The following is a 21406-nucleotide window of genomic DNA, read 5'->3' on the forward strand; positions in this document are numbered from 1 at the left end:
TACATAACATGTGTGTTCTTTTGTGATTGGGTTACCTCACTCAGGATGTTATTTTCTAGTTCCATCCATTTGCCTTGGAGATTGAGAAAGGTTTATTCTAAGAAACGTTGTGGTCATATCTTGCAGATCTTATTGATCCTAACATGAGTTATGTCTCTAATACTGAAGTACTTGTTTTTATCAAGCTATATCGTTATTTTCCAGTTGACACTGACTTATATCTTGCTGCAACCATTCAGACTTATTTTACGGTTCAATATTTTTTTGTAAATTAACATGTTTAATTTTAAGTTTTAAATTTTTCTTATGTATTTGCAGTGAATCTAATATTATAAGCATTTGGAATAATGGAAAAGGCATTCCAGTAGTAGAACACAAAGTAGAGAAAGTTTATGTTCCTGCTTTAATTTTTGGACAGCTTTTAACATCAAGTAATTATGATGATGATGAGAAAAAAGTTACAGGTAAAGTCTGAATGGATTTTGATTGATAAGTATCACTTTTCTTATGTAATTACTAAGCTCCCATTTCTTAAAACACCTCATATAAAGTTTCATTGTGAGAAAATCTTTAAGATTAATATTTTTTAAAAAAATCTATTATCTCTTTTGATTATATAGTTTTAATAGTATCATCTTAAAAATTGGGTAATATACAGACTTTAGAATAAAGTTGCTAGAATTAAAAAAATTGCTGGAATTCTAATCTAACTGACAGTTTGGATTTTGATTTAGATCATAATCCTATGGTACCTGACTGTTATATATATATATATATATATATATATATATATATATATATATATACACACACACACATATTCTTCACATTTTTAATATTTCATTCTATATGTATGGGTATTTTGCCTACGTGTATGTTTGTGCACCATGCGTGTGCCTGGTTCCTGCAGAGGCCAGAAGAGCTTGTCAGTTGTCTTGGAACTGCAGTTTCAGATGGACGTGAGCTTCTGCCGTGTGGGTGCTGGGAATTGAACCTGAATGCTCTTTAGGACTCAGCCGACTCTGTAGCTCTTGCTACAGAGCTTTTGAAAATAAAAGACCTTAACTCTTTTCCTTAAGTGGATCAAGAGAGAAAAAGGACTTTGATATAAGGTACTTGGAAAAATATTTTACCTCAGTAGGTTGCTAACTTTTTTAAAGTACAGAGCTCTGAGAAGTTGATATAAATGAGGCGACTTTGTTAGGAAATTTAGATTTCATACTCACATATACTTACTGTGTTATAAAGTACTAGGCTTATTTTTCTTAAATCATGAAAGTTATCACAAATGCTTTAATGATACTATATTTTATGTTGTATAGTATCTATATTATATTACTAAGTTCTAATATTTTTAATATAAAAATGTACAAACATAGTACTTGAGAAAATGAGACAATGAATAGAACTGTTTTATGTAAAACTTGCTCTGTGATAGGTAAGTTAATAAACTTCCATTAAAATAACTCTAACTAAAATTTTCATATTTGACTTGTTTTACAGGAGGCCGTAATGGTTATGGTGCAAAACTTTGTAATATTTTTAGTACAAAGTTTACAGTAGAAACGGCTTGCAAAGAGTACAAACATAGTTTTAAGCAGGTATGAAAAAGACATGGCCATTTTTTAAATTTCTTTAAAAATGTTTTATTGTTTTGCTTAGATAATAGAAGTTTAGGTATAACGTTTTGTGTTTGATTAAAAGTATTAAGCAAGTTGCCGAAGAGAAGGAAGAATGTCTAGGAGATTTTATGTGTTCTCTTCATCACTCTTTAAGGCAGGAAGCTTTATTTAGCAGATGCAACCACTTAAACATGCAGGAAAATTCTCTGAGTGATCAGGTTCATATGTAAGAAATGGCGGCAGGCCTTTGGAAAGCATTCTGAATTTTAAATATGCCAAAATAATCAAATAAACATGTCTGTTTACTTTTATAAAAATCCATGGGCGTGTTGAATGTGAAAGATACTTCACTGCCTTTGTATAAAAGCTGAGCAGTTTATTTTTATTACCAACCTTCATGTAATTATATTTGATTTTAATATTAATCAGTTTCAAGGTGTTTTGTTGTGAGGTTGGAAAGTAAAAATGCGTGGTAAATAATTTTTTTTTGTGAGCTGATTCTTTGTGTTACAAAAGTTAGAAGCATTAAAGAAATACTTGTGTATATTTTCTTTTAAAGACATGGATGAATAATATGATGAAGACTTCTGAAGCCAAAATCAAACATTTTGATGGGGAAGATTATACGTGCATAACATTCCAGCCAGATCTAGCCAAGTTTAAGATGGAAAAACTTGACAAGGACATTGTGGCCCTCATGACCAGAAGAGCATACGATTTAGCTGGCTCCTGCAAAGGGGTCAAGGTCATGTTCAATGGCAAGAAGTTGCCTGTAAGTGTCCTGGAAAATAATCTAATAGTGTTGTTACTTTGTAGACTGCAGATAGTTGCACCTTGCTTTTTAAATCTTGTCTGATTTTATTTAACTGGTGCGTTTATGATTACTATTTTAAAGTGATTATAACTTCTATTTCTTGTATATGTTCTGTCCTCCGATCTTTCAAAAAAAATGAATCTATTTCATCTTATGCTTTGAAATCTTTTTAGTAAGGGTTTGTGATGACATTTCATTTAATATTTCACATAAAGCTAAGGGACTTCATAAGACTGTAACACCCAGGTCCCCCTTCTACTCCTTGTGTCATTGCTACTAGACATTGTGTGTGTGTGTGTGTGTGTGTGTGTGTGTGTGTGTGTGTGCGTGCGTGCGCGCGCACGCGCACCATGCTATGTATCTGAAGGTCAGAGGACACAGAAGATACTTCGGCTGTCGGCCCTCCCCTCCATCTTGTTTGAGACAGGCTCCTTTGCTGTCCTCACTGCCGCACTGTGCAGCATGTGCCAGGCATGCTGGGGTTCTCCTGCCTCTGCCCCAGTTTTTCAGTAGGATCACTGGGATGGAGGATGTCTGCTGCTATGCCTGGCTTTATATTGGCTCTGGGGAATTTGACTCAAGGCCTCTGTTTTTATTCCAAGTGTTTTACTCACTGAACTGTCTCCCAAGCCCAAGACATTTTGCCCTATTTATATAGATTATAATCATCATGTAGGGAAAAAAAGGAGGCAGAAGAAATATTTGTACAGTTTTCCGTTTCCAAGATGTATACACACGTGTGCTTGCAGATACGTGTTTTTGTTGTCTGTTGCTCTCTTGTTTTGGTGGCTGTGTTGTCTTGGCTGACCTGTGACTCCTAGGCTCAGCCTCCTGAGAACTTGCAGTTAATTACGCACATGTCCCATTTATCGCAGTTTTAAGTTTTTATGTAGTCTACAGCTCTGCTTGAGGATTTTCTTTAACTTGTCCTGTGCAGTATCTGGCAATTTATTCCCTGTTATTGTTTGAGAAAGTCCTGAATTTTTTTCATCTCTTTTAAAGGATATTTTCAGTAGGATTGTGAGGGCTGACAGTGATTTTTGTTAAGCATGTAAAGATTCTACTCAATTCTTTCTTGGCATGGAATGATTAGAAGTCTGCTGTGATGTGTTTTTCTGTATTCTTCTCTTGGTAATGCTAACATATTTCTTTTTCCTTTGTCATGAGGATTTTATACAGCTAATGTGTACTTGTGTGTGTGGTGGTTTTGTTCGTTATTTCATTTATCCTGTGAGATGTCTTTGAGCATCTGGTCTCTATTGTTTCATTTCTTTAAAAATATTTATTATTTATTTTATGTATATGAGTGCTCTATCTGAATGTACACATGCATGCCAGAAGAGGGCAAGTGATTGCTGGGGACTGAGCTCACCATCTGGAAGAGCAGACAGTGCTCCTAACCGCTAGGTCGTCTCTCAAGCCCCTGTGTATTATTTCATTTTTGTCACAAATTTTGAAAGTTTTTAGACATGATCGTGTCAACTTTCTGATCCATTCTTTCTCTTGCCTCTGGTGTACAAAAACTGCTGACTTACTGCACCCTCCAGGACTGAGCTATTTATTCTGTCTCATTTGTTTAGTTTCTGCTCTGTGTCTTCAACTTTCTCCTGATGACCCTGTCAGTAGCATTTCTTATGTCTTCTGTGCTTTTGATTTTTAGCATTTCCATTTTGTTCTTTATTATTTGAATTTCATCTCTCTACTGAAGTGGCATGCATTTCCCACTAAAGACAGTATTGTACTAATAATAGTGCCGTTACAACATTTGAGATTTTTTTTTTAAATCTGGATTTATTTATTTATTTAGGATATAAAAACACAGTTTCGTGCTTGCGTATATATTCATACACCACGTGTGTTACTAATGGTTGTGAGCTTTTATATGGTCTGAGAATTGAACCTGGGCTCTCTGTGCCCTGGGAGAGCAGAAGTGCTCCTCACCAATGTTTCTCATAACTACTTTATTTTCAACTTTTAAAATTTATTTTGGTATTCCTGAAAGTATTTATGGAAGACTTTGTTTTGTGTATAGTGGTGGACACTGGTAAATGGGCTATGTTACTGGACTGGTCTTAATCTCTCCAAGTGTTTGAAGTTTGTTTCTTTCTAGTTTTAACTGTTGGTGTCTTCAAGCTCCCTGGAAGAGAAGGCTTGTGTCTGTGCTTTGTTGCTATGAGAGGCTTACTAGTCTTAGGGGAGCATGCAAGAGATGAGTTCTTCAATATCTGATTAAAGCTCAGTCTTGAACTGCACTGAGCCTATTCCGTACAGGCTGGTTTCACATCTTTCCACAAGCAGAGATGTTTCACTTGCTCTTAAGTTTTTTCATAGCTCTGGCAGCTTTCTGCCAGTGTCTTCCTTAGTCTGCTTCTTGGGCTCCACTGACCTACAGATTAGGACAGGCCCTGTCTCGTTTCCTTCCTGTAAGAGAATGGAAGCTGGGTGGATGCTCCCTGGCTGCTGCTGCCTTCTCCTGGACAGAACCATGGTGGCAAGTGTGTCTTCTCCTGTCCTGTTCTCTCCATGTGAAGGCTTCATGTGGGCCCAGGACAGAGAGCTTGTTGGGATAGGAGCTTCTCCCAACTGTGCCCAGAAGCTTCCTTCCATTGCTTGCATCCTTCTAGTAGTAATTAGTTACAGCACCTACCTTAAGGTGTTTGCCATCCTATCAAACCTCTGCTCTGGTTAAGCTGAGGTACTGTGATTTTCTTTAGCATGCGTCTCTCTACAGACTTCAGAACAGCAGTTATTTCTAGTCTAAGTTCTTTTTGGAGTTGTGAAAACTTGTTAGTTTATTTAGTTAGCTGTTTTCCATAGGATACAGATGCCTTTTGCTTTAATTTTTCTCATGTCCGAACTTATACTGGAAAGTTAACATTTGTCCTTTACAAAAAAAATAGTTTTCTGAAAAATTATGTAATTCCCCTAAATATTAGGCATGTTTTCTCATGTTTATCAAACACACACAAATGAATGCTCTCAGAACAGAGATCAAGAGGGCATGCTTGGTGGAATGCTTGATGGCTTGCGTCTTGAGTAAAAACTGCTGTAAATGAGAGTGGAAGTAAGAGAAGTAACTAAGCACAGGTTTTATGCTGTAACTGTTCATTGTTTTATAAATTAATAGGTAAATGGATTTCGCAGCTATGTAGACCTTTATGTGAAAGACAAGTTGGATGAAACTGGGGTCGCTCTCAAAGTTATTCATGAACTTGCAAATGAAAGATGGGATGTCTGTCTAACCTTGAGTGAAAAAGGTTTCCAGCAGATCAGCTTTGTGAATAGTATTGCAACTACAAAAGTAAGTGTCCAGATTCTTCTTGTTTTCCAAGCTATTGTTAAAACAGTACTTTAAACAATGAAATAGACAAAAACAGCAAAAATATCTGGCTTTGTTATATAAATATACTCATGAAAATAGAAGTATCAAATAGTTGTATTAAAATATTTAAGTATACGCTGAGAAGGTAATGCACTTAGTGCTTATTAGTGAACATGTTTTGTGAAGTGTGGATTGATGAGGTCATTGTTTGTATTCTGAGGTTTGAGCATGGTAGAAAATAATATGAAATGAGCTCCTGAGGAGTCAGGCTGTGAAACATGTGGTTTGCATTTTAAGGAGCTTGAGCCTTCTGTAGGTTTTGAATTTCAAAATCACACTGAGTTCTTCTTACCCAGAAGCATTTATTGGCTGTGGTGTGCCTAGTGGTAGAGTACTCACTCAGCACACCTGACTAAGGCTCTGACCTTAGTCCAGACTCTGCCAGGTGAGTGAGAGAGTGAATGGATGAGTGAGCTGAGAGGATGAGTCCCTGATGGTGAGCAGTGAGCAGTGCAAGCAAACGCCAGGGACTACTTTAAAGCAGTGACTTGTGACTCTTCTTTAAGCTTTATGTTTTAACGTTTTTTTTTTTTTTTTTTTTTTTTTTTTTTTTTTTTTGAGCTGGGGACCCGAACAGGGCCTTGCACTTGCTAGGCAAGCGCTCTACCACTGAGCTAAATCCCCAACCCCTTTTTTCTTTTTTTAAAAATAATAATATCCCCGATCCTTTTCTTGGACAACAGAAATTTATCCCAGTGATGGTTGTGTTCTGTTGAGCAGTGATTTAAAGCTTTATTTTTGAAAGGTTAACCTTTTGGTTTAAAGGTTTTCCTTTTTTCTCTCTCATTCCTCTCAGGACCTAGTGGTAATTCCATCTAAAAGATGAGCGCTGTTAGGCTGCTACTCTGTGCAGGACCATTGAGCACCAGGGGCCTCTATTTGTCCTGCCTTGCTTTGCTACCCCCTATGGCGTGTGGCTTTGTCTCCTATGCTCAGACACTGTTGCATTTCTGTAACTCACTTCCAAGGAATTCCTAGGGAGAGGAAAGGGCAGCAAGACAGATTGCCTCTCTCCTAGGAGAACCACCCCGCCAGTAGTGGGTTGGAACTTGGTTAGGTAGTTTGTGTTCCTTTTTTAAAAAAAACTTGGGGGATTTAGCACAAACTTGCATACAACCAAAAATACCATAAGCAGTGATGTCCCGAGAGGTCTCAGGTTAAATGACACAGTAGTACTGGGAGAGAGGGTGGCGCTACTGGAGACGGTCAGGAAGCTGTGTGGACTTCGCTTTCCTTGTGTCTTATCTATACTCGTTGCCCATTTGATTTTTTATGAGTTCTTTCTTTGTTGTTTTTGTTGTTATTTTTCTTTTTACATTGAACATTGATTTTTTTCTTACAAAATATTCTGATTACAGTTTCTTCTCCACAATCTCCTGCCAGATCCTCTCACTTCCTCTCCCACCCTAATCCACATTCCCTTTTCCTTCTAAAAAAAAAGGTAAAATAGAATATGATAGAAATGAACAAACCGGAATAGGACAAAATAAACAGAGGAAAAATAGCTGAGGAAAAAGCACAAGAAACATACATAGATGCAGAGGTTCCCACTCACACAGAGAAGCCCATACAACTCAAAACTGTAAACCAAACACATGTGCGAAAGACCGTGTAAGGTGAAATACAGAGGAAGAACCCCCAAGAATGCCATTGCCTCTGTTCTGCGCTGGCATCAATCCTGGGCAGGGGGCTGCCTAAGAACGGTTTATACATCGAGCAAGACACTCTTGGGAAAATATCTTTTTAATAATAATAAACTATTAAAGGAAAGGAAAGTATAAATATGTTCTTGGGTTTTATTAAACATCAGATTGTTAAGAGTGGGACATGGGGTTTCTCTGGTTATGCAGCTACATAGGTAGCTTAGGGGAATTTGAAAGTTCAAGACAATCCTGAGGGACTGAGCCATTAATCAATATGTGGTACCTATGCCAACTCTGAGTGATGTCACTTACATTGCCGATCATTCCTTGGTGCTCAGATAACCTGAGAACTGGTCTTGAGTGTTGGGAGACACCGTAGGTGTGGTGTGAGATGTGGGATGAGGGAAATGAGAGACGATAACTCACTGGCACTGTGACGTGTTAGAACCTCAATGTTCAGTCTCATGCTCCTCTAGACAAGAAGTAATGCTCACACTACCAAATCGCTGGATGTTTTGTGTTCTGTACTCCTCTGCAGGGTGGACGGCACGTGGATTACGTGGTAGATCAAGTTGTGGGTAAGCTGATTGAAGTGGTTAAGAAGAAGAACAAAGCTGGTGTATCCGTGAAGCCATTTCAAGTGAGTGATGCTCTCACGTGTTCCGCTAAGTTACCACATCACGCCTGTTTAATGTTAACCATTTTATTGTCTTTTTCACAGGTTAAAAACCACATATGGGTTTTTATTAATTGTCTTATTGAAAATCCAACCTTTGATTCTCAAACTAAGGAAAACATGACTCTGCAGCCCAAGAGCTTTGGGTCTAAATGCCAGCTGTCAGAAAAGTTCTTTAAAGCGGTAAGTTAAACTTGTGTTAGTGTTCCAAAGTTATTGAGAACAGAGTAAAGAGTTTTTCTTTTTTTAATTTTATTTGTGACTAAGTTTTCTCTTTTATCACAGATAGTAACTGTGGCCATAGGCATGCTTATACTTTGAGCTAATATGTTTTGTTCTGCCGATAGAACACATTGTCTCACTAGACTATTAACTGTTTTGTCGGGCACGACAGTAGGGAGTTACATAACTAAGTGCCTTAGCTTTGAGTTGGCCACTGCAAAGGTTCAGGCTCCATCAACAGACATGCAGAGCCTCACAGCCTTCTCTCTTCATCTTTCTCTTCTTCTGTTCAAACTGTTCTACATATGCGCACGCACGCGCGCGCACACACACACACACACACACACACTCTGTTATATACACACACATATATACATGTATACACATATTCTACACATATACATAAATGTAGATACATATACATCCTATAAAAATGTAGCATTTACACATTATTACACATTGCATTTGAATTTTTTCTAAGATGAGGGTACAAATAAATAATAAATCTTAAATTTGTAACTGAATTTTATAGCAACAGACTATATATATTGTATTGGCTCCTTGTAACCTGTTGTACAGCACTCAGGATTTCTCTTGGCTTCCTTGTTAGCAGTACTACCAGTTAAACATTAGTAAATATCTGCGAGGCGCCTTTACAGTTGTTGGACAGTGGGAATGTAATCATGTAATCAGCCAGCCAAAGTTATCTGTACCATATCCATCCGTCCATTGTGTGTCTGTGTGTGCCATCCACCCACCCCCTCTGCCCCTGTCCTTTGAAAGTTTATAGTGTGGTGGGGGAATAGAGTACAGTTGTCATGGAGAATGTGTTTTTATGTCCCAATGGGTTTTCAAAGGTAGGGTATAAGAAGCAAAAGCAAATTTGCTTTTTAGGTTGTAGCTTTGCAACCTGTAGATTATTTATAATGCGTTCTGAGCTCACATTATGTTATTGCCTTCTGTCACCATAACAGTTGCTCTTACAGGTGACTTGGTTTTAGATGCTGTATTGTTTTATTTAGGTAGTCAAGTCTAGATTTGGCACAGGTTATTTTTTTTCCATTAAACTGGCTAGAAAACTATTTTCCTAAAAAACACATCACTAAGGATGATTTTAAGGAGCTGTAAGAATTGGAATTGAAGATACTTAGCTTTATTAGGGAAACAGTTTGCCATCTTATCACACACCAATTCATTCTAAATGATAGACAGTGTGTTAGGTGAGGCCTCAGTTAGCAGAATGAAGATTTGCATGAGGTTCTGAGTTATCCTAATGTGATTTTCATAATCAGTATTTTTTTTCTCATAGGGTTTTAGGCTTCACATTTTAAATGGAAGGGTATTGGAGATGTCGATGTCTGGATTTTCCTATTAGTAATATGTTAACTTGTAATCAGAGCCTTACTAGAACCTTCATATTCATGAAGTTTACAGAACTTTCCTTGTTCGTCTTAGTACTCTAGATCATTGTGTGTATAGTGGCGTAAGTTACTTTGACTAACTAGCTATAGTACAGTTTATTGTCATTCAGTAAAACTTACCAGAATCTCTTATAATCATTCTAATTTTGTCTTCAAACTGCCTGGATTCTAGCTGTCATAGACAGTTGTATAAATTTTAGATGAACTTATGACCTATTTTATATACTGCTGATCCTTGATTTCTCTTTTTTCAGGCCTCTAATTGTGGCATTGTAGAAAGCATATTGAACTGGGTGAAATTTAAGGCTCAGACTCAGCTGAATAAGAAGTGTTCCTCAGTAAAGTACAGCAAAATCAAAGGCATTCCCAAACTGGACGATGCCAATGATGCTGGTAAGAGTCCAATCAAGTTTTAGGATTTGAAGTTCAACCTTTATTTACTTATGAAAAGTTTTCATTTAGACTGAGATTTTCTATTCAGAGTGTAATTGAAATTGCTTCACATAGGATTAGGAGGATGATTCTGTGGGTAGGAGTGCTGACAGTATAAGTGTTGAGGACCTAAGTTTGAATCCCTAGCACCCATATACAAAGCTGGGCATGGTGGTCTGTGCCTTTAACCCTAGCACTGCACGACAGGGGCCGGGTAGATGCACGTTGATTCTGAAGCTGGCTGGCCAGTCGTCCTCGCTGACACAGTGCACCTCAGGTTCAGTGAAGACTCTGTCTCAAGGTTAGGAATCAGACAGAGAGCAGCAGAGCACAGCAGCTAATGTCCTGCGGTGGCCTCTGCTTGGGTGCGCAGACACCATACATACATAGAGAAAAGGGGCGAAGGGCAGAAGGGAGAAATTGCTTCATGTACTCATTATTACTCTCTTAAGAGGTTGGAAATCCAGTACAGTGTATTTAAAATTTACACATTACAGTTACAATTACAAATTACTGTTTACCATTTAAACTTCATTAGGCATAATATAAGGTCTTCCATTATCATTGTTAGTGATAATTTTTTCTGGCTATATTTTTCTAAGTGAAATAAGGGACTCAAAATATATTTAATTTAAAATATTTTTCAGGTGGCAAACATTCCCTGGAGTGTACATTAATATTAACAGAGGGGGACTCTGCCAAATCTCTAGCTGTCTCTGGATTAGGTGTGATTGGGAGAGACAGATATGGAGTCTTCCCTCTCAGGGGTAAAATTCTCAATGTACGAGAAGCGTCTCATAAACAGGTGTGTACTCATTCCCACACGCTCCATGACATTTCTAACATATTGCTCAACTGAATTTTCAAATGTAGATTCAGACTCACATGTACTTTCTTATACCTCAGTAATTTAAAAATAATTTCAATGTTTTTCTTCTTGTATAGATTATGGAAAATGCAGAAATAAACAATATTATTAAAATAGTTGGTTTGCAATACAAGAAAAGTTATGATGATGCAGAATCTCTGAAAACTTTACGTTATGGGAAGATTATGATTATGACTGATCAGGTTGGTCTGAAAGTTATTACAAAGTTATTACAAAGTTCATATCTTCAGATTGTCTTATTGACGTATATGTGTATGTGTGCGTGCTGGACCTAGGACAGATGTTTTACCACTGAGCTACACTTCTAACCCTTAGACTGAGTTTTGATAATTGTCTCAGGAAGTATTAAAGGTGAAAGTGATTGTGTGCTTCTAGAGGACACATTATTGTATGGAAACCTGCACATGAAGCTCATTTTATTTGACTTCATTTTTTGGCAGTTATTAATTTTATTGGCTATTTTAAAATGTTCTTGAAATGCAGGAAGTAGGAAAAGAACAGAACATAGTGTTGTATCACAGTAACTGAGACTATGGGGAGTAGGAATGAAATGTTGGTGTCTGTAAGAGGAAAACAGTGACCTAGTAGGTTGGTGGTTACTATTGTCACATGGTGACCTAAGTTAGGATGCACCAAGCCAAGGAGGACTTTAACATAGCAGTAATCAAGAAAGAACTAGAATTGAAAAGGGAGAACTTTATATGTAACCAACAGCATCTCTTAAAGTGTAAAAGCATTTGCGAAAAAGTCACCAGGAAAGGCTGCAGTATAGTTGTAAGCAGAGCTGTCACACCTTTCATGTCCTAAGAGACATGCAAATGCCTGCACCCAGCGTCTCCCTCTGCCATTGCCCCGGGAAGGACTGTTCCTCCTTTAAACAGGCTGGTACACTATTCCATGTCTGCTATGTAAGGACAAGGGAGTTCAGTCTATTGTTAACTGACCTTGTAGAGACAGTCATCTAATCTATACTTTTTCACTAAATACGTATCTACAGTTTGAATGAAATTTTGCCTTGGCTTCACTCACACATTTTAAAACTTGTTTAAAAGTAGTTATATTCGGGGCTGGGGATTTAGCTCAGTGGTAGAGCGCTTACCTAGGAAGCAAAGGCCCTGGTTGGGTCCCCAGTTCAAAAAAAAAAAAAAAAAAAAAAAAAACCAAAAGTAGTTATATTTTATAAAATTATGGAACTTTTTACTTTACATTTATTTAGGATCAAGATGGTTCTCACATTAAAGGCCTGCTAATCAATTTTATTCATCACAATTGGCCATCACTTTTGAAGCATGGCTTTCTTGAAGAATTCATTACTCCCATTGTAAAGGTACAGCTTCCATTCTTTTAGTTTTGCACTGTTTTCTTAAGTGTTATCAGAAGAACTAATTTCTTTTTTCTTTCCTTTTTAAAAATTAATTTAAGGCGAGCAAAAATAAGCAGGAACTTTCCTTTTATAGTATTCCTGAATTTGATGAGTGGAAAAAACATATAGAAAACCAGAAAGCCTGGAAAATAAAGTATTACAAAGGTTTGTACTTTAATATTGAAGTTTATAAAGTGACTGCTTAGGTAATCTATTTTATGAGAATAGTAAAATACCTTGAAAGTTTGTCTTTTAGATTTTAAAAATATCAATTTATTTCTGATTGAAGATTTTTAATAGAAAGTTCTGTAAGAAAAATTTTAAACTCCCACAAATAATAATAATAATAATAATAATAGTATAGTAATAAATAAGTTACAGAATTTCTACTTAGCACTTTGAATTTTATCATGTGCACACACAAATATTGTGTAAGAATACAACTGCTTATTCATTTTAACAGTCACTGTTTTATGCCATTTAGCCTTGCTTAGCTAAATGTTACTATGAAATGGCTGTTGGACATATAGTGTTCCAATTGTCACTACTTTAATGTGCATCTAACAAATACTCGTTTTTTAAACATACTGAAAATCCAACCAAGTTAGAATTTCTAAAGATTACATTCATGTATTATATGTTTAATATTTTAAATCAAGATCCAAACAATTGCTAATCTTATTTATGGGTCTTTTAAATCTCTGAATGGAACCTTTTCATATTTCATGAATACTTCCTTATTTTAATTCATTAAAGAGACTGTTCTGTTTAAATTTACCACATCTTAAATTTTCCCATTACTTTCAATTAATATGCAACAATCTCATGTTTGCTTATTTTCTGTTACATGATACTTAGTCAGAATGTGATCATATTTGGGTTAAATTTGTTTGACAGAAATGATTATTAGTATGTAGCATTATATATTTAAGTCATGAGGCACATGTTTGGGTTGTCTGTCTTAAGCTTGATCAATTAGTAACAATTTAATGACTTTCTTTCTCTATAAGTTTTTCATTCTTTGTGACCCTGTTTTATATTAAATTTCTCAGGATTGGGTACCAGTACAGCTAAGGAAGCCAAGGAATATTTTGCTGATATGGAAAGGCATCGCATTTTGTTTCGATATGCTGGCCCTGAGGATGATGCTGCCATTACCTTGGTGAGTGTATCGTGAATGAAGATAACTCTGTGTCTAGTCCCTTGTGCTGTGCGTCCCCTCCAGAGGCTTGTGAGGAGTCTTTCTTTTTCACGTGCTGAATTTTGGTTTTATTATATCTTTAATAAAAGGACTAAGCTCAAATATAATTTTGATTAAAAGTTATTAGGAGGTTGGGGATTTAGCTCAGTGGTAGAGCGCTTGCCTAGCAAGCACAAGACCCTGGGTTTGGTCCCCAGCTCCAAAAAAAAAGAAAAGAAAAAAAAAGTTATTAGGAAAACAGCTTTAGTTCATTAGAGTTATTTACCATTTATAAATTCAAGTTTTATAATGAAATTAATTTTAATGATGGCATTATTGCTTGGACTTCTAAAGGCATTTAGTAAGAAGAAGATTGATGACAGAAAAGAATGGTTAACCAACTTTATGGAGGATCGGAGACAGCGGAGGTTACATGGCCTACCAGAGGTTAGTCATGACGGTGACCTGGGGAAGAGGTGGGACTGAGATCATGCAGTCAGAGTGACAACATTGCTATGTAACTTTCTCCTAGCAATTTTTATATGGTACAGCAACTAAGCATTTGACATACAATGATTTCATCAACAAGGAATTGATTCTCTTCTCAAACTCGGACAATGAGAGATCTATACCCTCTCTTGTGGATGGTGAGTAATCTCTTAAAGTTTCTTATCCTTGCACGCTCTATATGGTTTAATTATGTGTACTTTAGGCTGCCCTCCGGGCCACTTTAAATTCTTATTTAAAATACCAAAGTTTATAGCCCGTTTACAATTCTTATTTGAAATCTTAGAAAACAAGAAGAATTGAGTCAAAAGAGCTTAAACTTTTGAGGTAAGAGAGCTGATGTTTTTTACTATTTTTACAATTTCTTTGAGTTTTTTCAGGAAAAATAAGGGCCTTCTTTAAAGGTCTTTTTTTCTTTTTTTGTTGTTCAAATAATTTTAAAAATTGAAATTTCAAAAATTAAGTAAAATAGAACTTTGTCTAAATATTTATGAAAGACTTATGCTTTTAAAATGCCTTTAAATCTCATTAACAAAACCCAATCTAAATAATTTATATAATTTGTAAATAATCTAGCTTGCAGAATTTAGAAACTTTCTATTAGGACTGATTTTCTTATTTGGAACAACTCTACCGCCAATTATATAATCATAGCAAATTCGCTCATCTTCGTGTTGCTTGGTTTTTCATTTAAGAACAGTTGTGTCCATCTATCACATCTAGCCTGAGATTGTGTCCCTTCTATGAAATAGTCCTTCGGTCTACATTGGTCTCAGATACATGAACTTCCATGCTATTCTTATGCACCTGTTATTGTCTGAGCTAATTTTGTCTCCTCAGTTCCATTATGAAATTTTCAAAGACATAGCCATATTTTATTATCTTTTTTCTTTCATGCTCTGGCCTCACAATGATAAATGCAACTGTCAGCATGTGTGGCTAAGGTTATTGCTGTGTCCACTGCTCTCACACAAGGAGGAGAGAACAGCAGAGAATCCTGTGACTGAGGGTGTTAGAAGGTCGCTCTTTCACTTGCTTCTAGGGCACTGGGACTGGTTTAGTAATTTGCTCATTCACCTGGCTGGAGTATGCAGATTACAAAGGTTCTAAAGTCTAATGTGCTCTTAACTACTGCAGTAAGCATTTGTAAGTGTTCCTGACTGTAGATATGCAATAGAAACCATCGAGCTTTTGTTTGCTAACACTTCCACCACTGCTGGCATAGTCACATGAAATAGAGACTCTTGTGGAAGAGTATGACACTTCTGGGTAGATCCGTAAGTCCAGGAAATCTTTAAATTACTACTTTTTAGAACTGTAAATGTCTTTCATTTTTCTCCCAAACATGTAATGTTGCCACTAAAAGAGTTGACATTTTGAAGTATTTTGTTTATAACACATACAAATGACAGATGAGAAAATGGTTAACACACTTTATGGAGGATCGGACACAGTGTAGGTTACATGGCCTACCAGAGGTTAGTCATGACGGTGACCTGGGGAAGAGGTGGGACTGACATTCAGGCAGTGGTGGTATTTTAAAAATAGTTTAAAAACTATTTTAAAAGGTGGGTTGTTCTTTTTAAAAATAGGCTTCAAGCCAGGTCAACGAAAAGTTTTGTTTACCTGTTTCAAGAGGAATGATAAACGTGAAGTTAAAGTCGCACAGCTGGCTGGATCTGTTGCTGAAATGTCTGCTTATCATCATGGAGAAGTAAGCGTTAACAAAGAAGTCAACCGAGAACTGTAATTTTGGCATGCGAAATGATATTCATTCACAATAGAGTAGTTTTCTTTTTATGAGGTCTTTGAAAATGCAATGGAATTTAGAGTTTCGGTTTCAGTACAAACTGAGACATAGTTCTAAAAAATACAAGCTGTTAATCTTATCTTCCTTTTTTTTCCTTTCTATTTTGTAGCAAGCGTTGATGATGACTATTGTGAATTTGGCTCAGAATTTTGTGGGCAGCAACAACATTAACTTGCTTCAGCCCATTGGTCAGTTTGGAACTCGGCTTCACGGTGGCAAAGATGCTGCAAGCCCCCGTTACATCTTCACAATGTTAAGGTACATCATTGTCCGGCTCACTGACAGGAGTTCAGTTACAGCTTGTTATAGCAAGTCAACATCTAGTGCACTCATAGCGGTGCAGGGGGGGATTATTAGTTATTCTGCTCAGGGTGAGTTTTCCAAATTATTTGATCATACATAGTTTGACCTTAACTTTTATGCATTCTTGGTAAAAATCAGTGCTAGTAAAATACATTTTTATTCTGTACCTAATTTTATTCTTTAGACTGAAAATGGGGTAGGTATTTTATTCAGAATAATTGGAACTTCTCACGAAGTTATTTAACAGTATTAAAGCACTTAAAGTAAGTGATATCGAAGTACATAAGAACTCTTACACTGGTTTGTGCTTGAGAGAAATATGCCTTTGTACTAATATTAGGTGAATTTTATTATATCTAGTCAAAATTATTAAAATGTAAGCCCTTATAAAGCTTCATTTTGCAGAACAATATTCTTCTATTTCCTTTTGTTAGCTCTCTGGCAAGACTACTTTTTCCAGCTGTGGATGATAATTTGCTTAAGTTCCTTTATGATGATAATCAGCGTGTAGAGCCGGAGTGGTATATCCCCATAATCCCCATGGTTTTGATTAATGGTGCTGAGGGTATTGGGACTGGATGGGCTTGTAAATTGCCCAACTATGATGCCAGAGAAATTGTGAACAATGTCAGGCGGATGCTAGAAGGTTTGGATCCTCACCCCATGGTAAGTGTTATGGCTTAGGTTGTTTACTTAAATAAAGGACAAAATAAATTTCTCTTAGAAAAATAATGGGATCTTTTCATTTAGAGCTGTTGTAGACAGGATCCTACTAAGATATAAATTAATTTGCTTAGCTGAAACATATAAATGAATGAGTCTGAAGATAAGTTTTATGGGGTGAAACTGTTTATTAAAATTTTAAAATACCTTGTACTTTATTCAGGTTTTAAAGTCTCTGAATTGTATAAAGACTGGTGTTCTTGGTACACTCACATGTTAAAGTATCAAGCTGTGAAAAGTTTCTGTATCATGACATATTATGTGCATGCATGCACACGCACACATACACACACACACACACACACACACAGTGCAGAAGCTTTGAGACCCAATGTCTCACTGAACTGGGCACAGCCATTTCAGCTAGGCTGGCAAGCCAGTGAGCTTTCTGGTATTTACCTGTGTTTTTTATCCTTTTGCTGGGGTTACTGCTTTATGCAGCCTTGCCTTGCTTTTTATGTGGATACTGGGGATATAAACTCAGGTCCTTCATGCATCCCCAGCAAACAATCTTACTTACTAATACCCAAGCTCCACATTATTTCCTACGATAGTGTTCTATTTAAGCTGTTTCAGATCCACGTGAGAATGATGCACTAGTTATTATTTTATTAGTATATGCTTCTTATATCCCTGGTATCCCATGGCCCTATACTAAGAGGTGAGTGAAAGAATTAGGGTCTTTGTTTTCCAAAATTAATATCTTGTCAGGGCTTAAATTTATAGTGATCAAAGGTGATTCAATATGCCCAAAATGTCCCCTGCTATATGTTTTGAAGAGGAAATAATCTGTGATTTAGTTAAGGATGAGTAAATTTATGTTGGTGAATTAAATTGGGAGCTGAGTTTGAGTCAGAGGATGGAATCTTTTTGTAATCACAATGAAATGGCTGAGGGGGTTACTTTTTTGAGGGAAAGAGGCTTATAATTCTGGGGTTGGGCGCCAGATGCCTCATCTAGTGCTTGTTGGCAGAGTCCTCTGGCAGCACAAGTCTTCATAAGGTGAGAGAGAGAGCAAGAGCGAGAGCGAGAGCGAGAGCGAGAGCGAGAGCGAGAGCGAGAGCGAGAGAGAGAGAGAGAGAGAGAGTGTGTGTGTGTGTGTTAGTTCTGTCTTCCTGCCCTCTCTTCCTTCTTCATGCAAAATTCTAGGATTCAGTCATGGGGCTTCTAAAATCTTCACTCAGATTTCTTACAGTGGTAACTATATTCTCACATTCACACTATCTAAACGACAGGAGATGGTTATAGGCATTCAAAATCTTCAGAGCATGGGAGAAAAGTAGTGGTTCTGCAGGAAAGAAAAATCATTAGAATAAAACTAGAAAGTTCAGTTGGATCCAGACAAACTCTACAAGACATTCAGTGTGAAGCAAGAGGAGTTTGAATTTAAAAGATATTAAGCTAACATGGAAGGAGATTGGGCAGTAGACTGAAAAAGAGACCAATCTAGGAAGCCTGGGCAAAGTGTTGGGAATATTAAGTGGTGTTCAGATTATATTACAGAAGCTATGAATCCAAGATCAAGAAACTTAGCAAGTGACAAGTGAGAACAAGTTTTAGTCATATTAACCTGCTGTATCAGTAGGCCATGTGCATTTTTAGAGGTGGTATTGGCGCTCAAGAGCAAAGTCAAATCAAGTCATTTCTATTTCCCCATCAGCTTCCAAACTATAAGAACTTCAAAGGCACCATCCAGGAGCTTGGTCAGAACCAGTATGCTGTTAGTGGTGAGATATTTGTGGTGGACAGAAACACAGTAGAGATTACAGAACTTCCAGTTAGAACCTGGACACAGGTTAGTATAACTGAGTGAGAAATGCATTGCTCTATTCTTTGTGGCACAAAGAATTCACCTGTTTGTTTATTCTGTGTCTATATAAAGATTAGCTCCAGAGTTATTATCTACCTTTGTATTTGTATTTTATATTTTTAATTTTCAAGGTTTTAAGTATATGTAAAAAACAGTATGGTTTATATTATCTTAGTATCTCTCCCTGTGGGTCACATCCCCTGTGGAGTTGAACAACTGCTTCACAGGGGTCACCTAACACCACTGGAAAGCACAGATATTTATCCTGTGGTCCATAATAGCAGCAACATTACAGTTATGAATTAGCAGCAAAAGAATTGGATGAGTAGGGTTCACCGCAGCATTGTGAAGTTGAGAAGCATTGCATTAGTGGGTGCTTCTTTTAATTCATTTAAAAAAGAGATTGCATGTTTGTGTTTGGAATGAGAACTATTGTAGGCCAATATAAACATGCTCAGTAAGTTCACATCAGTTTCAGTTGCTATGAATCGAAGTGCTCCACTAGGTCTAGCCATGTCAACCTCCCTCACCTAAGACTTAGAGTGCGTCGTGGTGTGTAAGGAGCTCAGAACCAGAACCGTCATCTTGTGTGTCTTTCCTCACCATCACACACACCCTTTGTATCGATGAACAGAAACAACAAAGAAAATTTCTTTTTCTGCCTCTGTATTTTTAGATACTGAAATAGATTTGTATATATAAGATATTAATGTTAATATTGTTTAAAAGAGTTAAAACTGTGATATACTATGAACTGATATGTGAAATTTCCTTGCAGAATTTTTAAGATATTATGTGACTACTGATATATATATATAATGTGATAGTATATTGTAACAAGATTTCTTGTCTTTTTAAATGTTTCATAGGTGTACAAGGAGCAGGTCCTAGAACCTATGCTTAATGGAACAGATAAAACACCAGCACTGATTTCTGATTACAAAGAATATCACACGGATACAACTGTGAAATTTGTGGTGAAGATGACAGAAGAGAAGCTCGCGCAAGCAGAAGCTGCCGGCCTGCATAAAGTTTTTAAACTCCAAACCACTCTTACTTGCAATTCCATGGTAATGTAATCTTTCTTAAAGGACCATACATTAGATAATCATAATTAGAACTGTAACAGTAAACTTGAATGCTAAAGAATCCAGCGATTAATTTCTTTCCTTTGGTGCTAGGTACCAAACTCAGGCCTTCTGCAATAACAGTGTGTACTTTTAACTGCAAGCCACCACCTCAGCCCCCCAGAAACCCTCTAAAAAATAGTCTCTCAAGACCTTTACTATTTAAACTTTCTCATAGTTTTTGATCATTGCTTTCATCAAATTCCTGTCACTAAAGGAATATTTATAGAAATGTTTTTAATAAGTTTTGTTTCTTTTTAGTGGGTTTCAGGGGTAGTGCATACTCATTAGAGTTATTTTAAGTACTATACATATTATATAAATTAAAATGCCAGTACAGACATTGAATTTAAAGAAAAAAACTTTGTATTTTATGTAGGTACTCTTTGATCATATGGGATGTCTGAAGAAGTATGAGACTGTGCAAGATATTTTGAAAGAATTCTTTGATTTACGGTTAAGTTATTATGGTTTACGGAAGGAGTGGCTTGTAGGAATGTTGGGAGCAGAATCCACAAAGCTTAACAATCAAGCCCGTTTCATTTTAGAGAAGATACAAGGGAAAATCACGATAGGTAAGGCACAGCCTCTAAAGATTTGAGCATTAGTTAAAATGGACAAAAGTCTTTGTTAATAGAAGACATTGTTATCAGTAGAATATAAGCAAATACAAATTGATCTCTTTTCTTGATCCTAATTTTATTTTTCCCTCACATAGAGAATAGGTCAAAGAAAGATTTGATTCAAATGTTAGTCCAGAGAGGTTATGAATCTGACCCAGTGAAAGCCTGGAAAGAAGCACAAGAAAAGGTAATCACCTGCAGCAAAAGATGCTCAGAAGCTCTGAAAAGAACCTCCACCCCCCCCACAAGTCTGAATTTAGAACTGGGAAAGGTGCTAAGCTGGCTGTGTGGAGACTGAAGGCTTCTGCTAACCCCAGAGCAGACACAGTTTAGGGATCCACAGTGCACACCCACCACACAGAACCATCTCCACCAGGGCCTTTACAAACGGCTCCGTGCTGGGAATGTGGCTCAGCCTCCTTGATCTCCAGTCGGCCATTAGAGGTTTAATTTCTCGTGGTGGTTTCTGTAAAGTACATGCTCACTCTTTGAGAGCCAGACTGGTAGTCCTCAAAATCATTCCATGGTCCAGTCTGGATGACAGTGTGGCATCTGCTTGGTCTGGTTGTGGTTGGGGCTGGGAAGACGAGAGACAAATGTTCCTTGTAGTTACTAACACCAGCATGTGCTCTGCCTGTGTTTAGACTTTTGGTCTGAAATTTAAACACCCTAAGTTGTCCATTTTAGATGATAGTTGTATTAATTCAGTGAATGAAATATTAAAACCTTAAGAGTTCCCTCAAGAGTTAATTTCTTACTATTTGTGATGATAAAAATGCAATTTAAAAAGGCTGTACAACATAATGGTTGAGAACAGAAATGTAGAAAAGTTATAAAACAGCAATGACTAATATTTTTA

At 36.8% G+C, this 21406-nt stretch overlaps 1 protein-coding gene across 1 annotated transcript in view; it reads left to right on the forward strand.

Annotated features, from left to right (window-relative positions):
* The window catches only part of Top2b (DNA topoisomerase II beta), a 60809-nt gene that overhangs the window by 21849 nt on the left and 17554 nt on the right, over window positions 1-21406 (forward strand). Inside the window, exons 5-25 of the mRNA XM_032918145.1 lie at window positions 319-464; window positions 1504-1601; window positions 2182-2394; window positions 5564-5737; window positions 8000-8101; window positions 8183-8320; window positions 10035-10173; window positions 10860-11017; window positions 11158-11283; window positions 12318-12428; window positions 12524-12629; window positions 13517-13626; window positions 13999-14091; window positions 14177-14291; window positions 15744-15865; window positions 16071-16219; window positions 16699-16930; window positions 18648-18782; window positions 19667-19867; window positions 20304-20499; window positions 20643-20734. Of these exons, the coding sequence (XP_032774036.1) occupies window positions 319-464; window positions 1504-1601; window positions 2182-2394; window positions 5564-5737; window positions 8000-8101; window positions 8183-8320; window positions 10035-10173; window positions 10860-11017; window positions 11158-11283; window positions 12318-12428; window positions 12524-12629; window positions 13517-13626; window positions 13999-14091; window positions 14177-14291; window positions 15744-15865; window positions 16071-16219; window positions 16699-16930; window positions 18648-18782; window positions 19667-19867; window positions 20304-20499; window positions 20643-20734 (2956 nt within the window). The remainder of the gene's footprint in view (window positions 1-318; window positions 465-1503; window positions 1602-2181; window positions 2395-5563; window positions 5738-7999; window positions 8102-8182; window positions 8321-10034; window positions 10174-10859; window positions 11018-11157; window positions 11284-12317; window positions 12429-12523; window positions 12630-13516; window positions 13627-13998; window positions 14092-14176; window positions 14292-15743; window positions 15866-16070; window positions 16220-16698; window positions 16931-18647; window positions 18783-19666; window positions 19868-20303; window positions 20500-20642; window positions 20735-21406) is intronic.

Source organism: Rattus rattus, chromosome 12 (assembly GCF_011064425.1).
Source record: "Rattus rattus isolate New Zealand chromosome 12, Rrattus_CSIRO_v1, whole genome shotgun sequence".
In the NCBI taxonomy this organism is placed as follows: domain Eukaryota; kingdom Metazoa; phylum Chordata; class Mammalia; order Rodentia; family Muridae; genus Rattus; species Rattus rattus.